This window comes from Clytia hemisphaerica, unplaced genomic scaffold (genome assembly GCF_902728285.1).
Source record: "Clytia hemisphaerica strain Z4C2 unplaced genomic scaffold, Clytia hemisphaerica genome assembly, whole genome shotgun sequence".
NCBI lineage: Eukaryota > Metazoa > Cnidaria > Hydrozoa > Leptothecata > Clytiidae > Clytia > Clytia hemisphaerica.
Window position 1 is genome coordinate 2,788,691 of NW_027104175.1, and position 7,154 is coordinate 2,795,844.

Below are 7,154 nucleotides of genomic sequence, written 5' to 3' on the forward strand. Positions count from 1 at the left end.
TATGGCCTTTGAAAAATGGATGTCGATAAATTGGGGATTTGTTCGATATACACATTATTATGTAAATGTTCTCTGGCGAAGTGGATTTTGATGCAACTTCTTTTTGGAATCTTTATTTCGATGTTTGTTTTTTATCCACGTTGTCCTTGGAAACTGAATTTTGAGGCATAAATACATATTGCATGGTATAGATGAAATGGATACTTGCTGTGATGATAAGTCTACTTGATTTGTCTATATTTTGATTTGGGGGCTTTTGACCTGGAGCTACCCCTTAATTTGGGAAGCACGTCAAAACAATTCATCAAATCAGGGAACATGTAGGCCAAAATTACCAAATGTAAACAAACCAGGAAGAGCCAGAAATGCTTCTATAATTTAAATTTAAATTGTGCAGTGGACTATTTTGACAATCACATATTTTCAGTCTGATATTATTTTTAAACTATATTTTTCAAATTTAGATTTAAATTTTTTTAGCATTGAGTCATACACCTTTTGCATTTAGTGTTCATTCATGGAGCAATAATATAATTTTTAATCAGCTTTGAAGTCTTAAAATCTGTATGAAATGTACTACTCAAGAACACAGTTGGAAAGGCTTTGGTCATTTTTATTGTATATCCAATTTTTTACTTCAAGTAAAGTCAATGGTGATTGATTTTTCTTCATGCTCTGCAATACACATTGATTTGAGGTGTATAAGGAAGTTGAATTATACTGAAAAGAACTTTTTGTTCTTAATCTTTTGCAGCAGTTGCAAAGAAGAGTCACCTGTGATTTATATTCAGAGAAATAGTGAAGTCATATTATGCACTGAAAAAAATACAAACTAACAATGACAATCTGTAATTCAAATATACATATACACTGTGGAAGAATATTTAATTTTTATACACTATTATTTGTTGGGTTGGATGGAAATGCATAGTTTTTTTTAACCTCATTTTTACGATGTTTTTGTATATACAATATTTTTTCTAACATATCTGGGGAAATCCCCTGGTGATGTCTTCGGTACAATTTTTGTATTTTTTCAATGGTATTGTAAGATAATTTTATGTTTTGTTGTCTAGAACTCATAAAGCTCTTACAAGAAAGCCTTCATGGTATTTATGACCTCCTGGCATTGATATCATGAATGAACATCGTTTCTTTTTTCCTTTTCTTTCCTTGACATTTGTTGTTGTTTTTTTGTCCTCCAAGGTTTTATTTTCAACCTCGCTATCCCTACTGAAGAGGCCTTTATGGTATTGTTTCTTAGAAACTTTAGCCCAAGAATAATGATAAACTAGTTTTACCAGCTTCGTTTTAGGCTCGCAACCCACTGCATCCCTTGTCCAAAGTAGAAAAGTGCTTATAAAAAATAACAAAATTCTCGATTTCAGAAAGAAAAAAAAATTTCACTTTCGATATCAATCACGGCTACCATTTTTTGTTTGTACTTCTAGTCTTGTGCGCATAACGAATCAAGCGCTCTGATTGGTTCAGAACGAAAACAATCGATCGGCCGCAGACATTTCAATAGAAACAAAAGATTCTACAGCCTAGCTTCAAATAGATGAATAGCGCATTTCTTATCCTCTTTTCCCAAATCTCTGCTTAGAGCCTCTTCAGTTTTTTTGAATAACAAAGACGTTTAACAATTATGTTTGAAACGACGCTTGAAAGGCATTACAATGACTTCTTCAGTCATTATTCCGGAGCTTCCCATTTGTGAATCGATGGAGTTTTCTTTTTGAAATTTAGTTAGTGCAAAGGTCACCGAATCTTTCCTAAGGCTATTGGTCAGCTGAAATCGATTAAATATTTACCACAATGAACCAAGATGGTAGTTTGTTGTCTAAACTTGAATATACAAGACCAAAAGAGCAAATGTGGAAGCATAGTTATCGTAATTTTCACAAGCCTGTAACTAATTTGGCTACTTTTAGTTCAAATGTCTGTAACAGGGTCATTAATGGGCTGAAATCGATAAGATAATTATCAAAATGACCAAAAGTAGCTGCTTGCTATCTAATCTTGAAGATTCGATTCGAAAAGGACAATAGAAAGAATGTCTCATAATTTTGACAAGCCTGTAGTAACCGATTCGGCTACATTTCGTGGTACTATCGCCAAATCTTTCATGGGCCTATTGGTAAGCTGAAATTGATTGAATATTTACCACAATGATCCAAAATGTTTGTCTGTTGTCTAAACCTTAAGATACGAGACAAAAAGGGCAATTGCGGAAGTTTCCATAATCTTCACAAGCCTGTAACCGATTTTGCTAATTTTAGTTCAAATGTCTTCAAATCTGTAACAGGCTGATTATTAGGCTGAAATTGATTAGATATCTACACAAATGAACAAAAGTAGCTGCTAATCTTGAAGATTCAATTCAAGATCGACAATAGAAGTAGGTCTAATAATTTTCACAAGCCTGTAACAGATTTGGCTACATTTAATGCTATTATCGCAAAATCCTTCATGGACCTATTGGTAAGCTGAAATCGATCGAATATTTACCACAATGACCAAAAATAGTTGTATGTTGGCTAAATTTTAATATACAAGACCAAAAGGGCAGTTGTAGAAGCTCTCATAATTTTTACAAGCCTGCAACAGATTTTGCTACATTTAGTGCTAATATCGCCGAATCTTTCATGGGCCTATTGGTAAAATGAAATCGATTGAATATTTACTACAAGGACCCAAATTGGCTGTCTGTTGTTTAAACTTTGAGATACAAGACCAAAATGGCAGTTGTGGAAGTTCTCATAATTTTCACAAGACTGCAACAGATTTGGTTACTTTTAGTTCACATCCCATCAAATCTGTAACAGGCTCATTATTGGGCTGAAATTGACTAGATATTTACAAAATGACCATAATCAGCTGATTGCTATATAATCTTGAAGATTCAATTTTAAAACAACAATAGAAGAAGGTCTCATAATTTTCACAAGCCTGTAATAGATTCGGCTACATTTAGTAATAATATAGCCAAATCTTCTATGGGCCTATTGATAAGCTGAAATCTATTGAATATTTACCACAATGGTCCAAAATAGTTGCATGTTGTCTAAACTTTAAGATACAAGACCAAAAGGGCAGCTGTAGAAGTTCTCATAATTTTCACAAGCCTTCAACATATTTGTCTACTTTTAGTTCAAATGTTGCCAAATCTGTAACAGGCTCATTTTTCCATATAATACTGTACTTAAAAAAAAAAGTAGCTTAGGTCAACTCAGTGTTTCAGAAAACCTGACACAAGCAAAATATAGGATTTTACCCCCTGACTGATTTTACCCCCGTCCGTAGTTATTTTTAGAATTGTTTTCTATTTTTAGAAACCTTAATAGTTGATTATCATTTCCTGAAAATTTCATCAAAAATATTAAAAGATGTAATTTTTTGACTTTTTTAAATCTGAAGGTTAACTCCCACCTTAATGAGAGTTATTTATTAAGTATCAGGGGAGGGTCAGGGTCAGAATTCGCTGGAAATTCGGCCGTCGAAATAGTTCCTTGGCCGGCGGAAATGCTATCCGGCCGGCGGAAAATTGGCCGTCGGAATAGTCATTTGGCCGGCGGAATAGCCGTCTGGCCTGCGGAAAATTGGCCGTCGGAAAAGTTATTCGGTCTGCGGAAATTGACGTCGAGTTATTTTTTTCGAGCTATTTTTGAGTTATGAAAAACCGAGTTGTTGCGTCCTTTTTCGTAATTTTTGGCTTGATTATAATAAACTTATCAACAATCTGGTGTTCGGGAACCGAGTTATAAAATAGTTTAAAATAAGGAAATTTTAGATAGCTAATCTAAAAGTTATTCAATTTAAAATAACCGAGTAGTTAACAACAGCAAACAACTCGAACAATTAAAGTTAGCAAAAAAACAAACAATAACGATATTGATGATGAATGACATCATACTCATTCATAGTTAAACCAAAATTTAAGGAAAATGATATCATAACTCGTTTTTTCGTAGCTCAAAATAAAAACTCGAAAAAAATAACTCGACCTCACTTTCTGCAGACCAGATAACTTTTCCGACGGCCAATTTTCCGCGGACCGGATGACTATTTCGGTGGCCGGACGAATATTTTGCCGGCCGAATGACTATTCCGACGGCCAATTTTCCGCCGGCCGGATAGCATTTCCGCCGGCCAGACGACTATTCCAGCGGCCAAGGAACTATTTCGACGGCTGAATTTCCAGCGAATTCTGACCCTGACCCCCCTGATAATTTAGTGACGTCAAACGTCAAACTGGTTATCCCAATGGCTTCGATTGCAGTTTTTAAGGGTATTAATTTTTCATATACAATTTTACTTTTTTTATAAAAAAAACACTTTTAAGAAACATGAGGCTCAGAATGAGAAAATATTTTTGATTCGTTTTTTTTTTAAACCTTCCAATCAAAACAAGATGAGGCTGATTATGTCAAAAAGTTTAAAAACATGTAAGAAACATTTAAGACTCAAAAGAGGCCGATTTCTTAAGAAACATTGAGGCTGCTTGGTAAAACTAGTTTTTAAAAAACAACGTGTATTCGTATGCGTGAATATTCATATTCAATGAAATTGTGTTACCATTCAATGATTCTCTTTTTACTTCCTATATTCATTATTCAGGTTTGTGGTTTTCTGAGTAGTACGATACAAGGTGGTACGTGCTTTCACTCATGTATATGGCGCTTCTGGTTTGAAAAAAACCATCAACGGTTATCATGGGTCAAAATGGTAAATAGTTTATTTATAACGAGAAGATCTGAGTTGCATAGGTTGTTCTTCGGTGGTTTTTTTTGATTTCAGAAGCCTTGATTGCCTCATAAGTAATTAGTTGAACTCGACCATGTATTGCTGGATATTGCTGATATTTACACATATTCTGATGTACGGCGAAGCATCAACACTTCAAACATACAACTCTGGAATCCGATTCGAATGCAAAATATTTCCCGGTTTTTATATCGGTTTTGAGGAAAATGAAATATTGGAAAATTCAAATGAAACGTTATTGTATTTAAAAGAAGACAGTTTGGTATCCAATAGAACTTTATGGTTTGTTGAAAAGCAAATCGAATGTAAAAAAAATGATTATGATGGATTCTATCTTCGTTCGTATACTTACCCTCAATATTATATGTCTTTAACGATTAAGAATACACTTCAATTGACCAGATCATCTGATTCAAAAGCATGTCTCATAGCAGCAGATAAAAAAAATGGTACAGTGACAATCGAATTCTCAAAGTCTACAGACTATTCCTTCTTTGGAATTAACGCTGTTAACCATACTATTGACTTTGTGACTACCTCTATGGTAGATAATAACATATTTTTCGAAACTTGGAAGCCGGAATATAACGGTGAGTTATTGGCAAGGCTATGGTTCAACAAACCTTTATGTTTAGTTAATTTTTTGTTTTCATTACCATATTGCGTCGAACATTCACTCCTTTTTTAAACGCCCTCTCAAGCAAATAAGGCCCCTCTTGAAAGAATTCTTTTTGGCTTTTTCGTTTACTAAGATGGGCAAACTTCTCAGAAAGGAAAAATCTTTATCCGAAACTTCTTCATAAGAGAAGACAGAAACAGAAAATCTTCTTGATAAAAGCTTTAAAGGTTTTGTTTTTAGATAAGAGTGCTATCGTTTGCTTACTCATCAATTTTAATTCAGAAACGGACACGGATGGAAGACACTGTCCCGATATGAAATATGTGTCTGAGATGAAACGGGAACATTTATGTAAAATCAAAACCTTTAAGCTTTAAGTGTGTAATAATCTAAATATTTTCATTTTTCATTTTAGCACACCAGGAAACAAAGGGGAACTGTGATAGTGGTAAGCTTTTTCTATTGTTTTATGTTTGCTTTTATAAAAGACCTGATGCAAAATCTTAATGGATTCTTACAGATTTTAAATTATTTTCATTTGTGTATGCAGTTGAAACAAAATTGGGTCAAACTGCGCCACCTATTAAAGAAACTATCTTTGTAAAAATTAAGCGAACGAAGTGACTACAAATTGTTTGGATATTTTCCCTCTTTTTAGCCGAAAATTGCTGATTTAGAGTGAAAAAACACAAATGAGCACAGAAATTAGCAATCACAGACACGCTTTTGCAGGGATAAATGACTAACCTATACTAGACGTCACGGCTTTTTTTCTACGCTGTAACGTCTAATCCACTTTGCGACCTTTTCGAATGTTTCACTTTAAAGGTTTGAAGCTCTTGTAGTATCAAAAAATAGTGTATATGTATAGGAATTGCGAAGCGATCCAGGCAATCACTCGATTCGCAAGTTGCAAGCAAAATATTTATAGGGTCACTAGAATCGTAAATACAAACCCTAGATACAACTGCTCAGGTCCAGGAAGACTTTGCTCCTTTAGAGATTTACTCAAACACTTCAGGCGTACAACAAACTTACAACGTTTACTTCTACGAATTTGAGGAAGATTATACAAATTGTTTCACAAATCGTTGGAAAATCAGCAATTTCAAATGAATGTGACTTATATACCCTAAAAATATTTCTTTAATCCATTATGCTCTTCTCTACTCTCTAAGAATATTCAATAAAAAGTTCAAAAATTGTTTTTGCTCGGGAAAGTTTGTCTGCCTTAAGCATTGAGTATTTTTAGTTATTAGTGAATTAGTTTTTGTTTTGAACTTGTTTAACTTCCGGTTTTGAATTCCTTGCGTTTGAAATCGAACTTTCGAATTATAAAAAGAACATTCGAAAACTTTTTTTCCAAATTGCAATTTTTTGATACACCCCTTAACGAAAGAACTAACATAAACACCCCTGTGTCACATACCCGCTGGAAAACTTGGCAAAAATTTCGTCTCCGGTAGAAAAATACCCCTTTAGCCTCTTCAAAAAGTTTCCCTTGCAGAGAACCCAGCTGAACCCAGAGGCAACAAAATTAAACAAACTTAAAACATCACCCGGTTTATTGAGACAGGGATGTAAAAGAAGGAGGATTTCAAGACTAGAATTTAATGGAAATAAGTCGACTTATACAATTTCAAAATTCAATAATCGTACGCAGTATAATTGCATCATAAATTCTGAAAAATTTAACAATGTTCTAAAATTATATTAAAACTATTAGCGCTGTAAGATCTTGAGATGAAAATTATGAAAAACCAGATAA

At 33.8% G+C, this 7,154-nt stretch overlaps 1 protein-coding gene across 1 annotated transcript; it reads left to right on the top strand.

Moving 5' to 3' along the window:
* Positions 1-4,686: 4,686 nt before the first annotated feature.
* On the top strand, positions 4,687-5,834 carry LOC136814320 (uncharacterized; the record flags this gene model as incomplete). Its single annotated transcript, XM_067070841.1, is given in 2 exon segments — positions 4,687-5,357; positions 5,802-5,834. Coding segments are annotated over 2 exon segments (550 nt in total), but the record flags the coding sequence as incomplete, so codon positions are not given.
* Between the last annotated feature and the right edge of the window lie 1,320 nt (positions 5,835-7,154).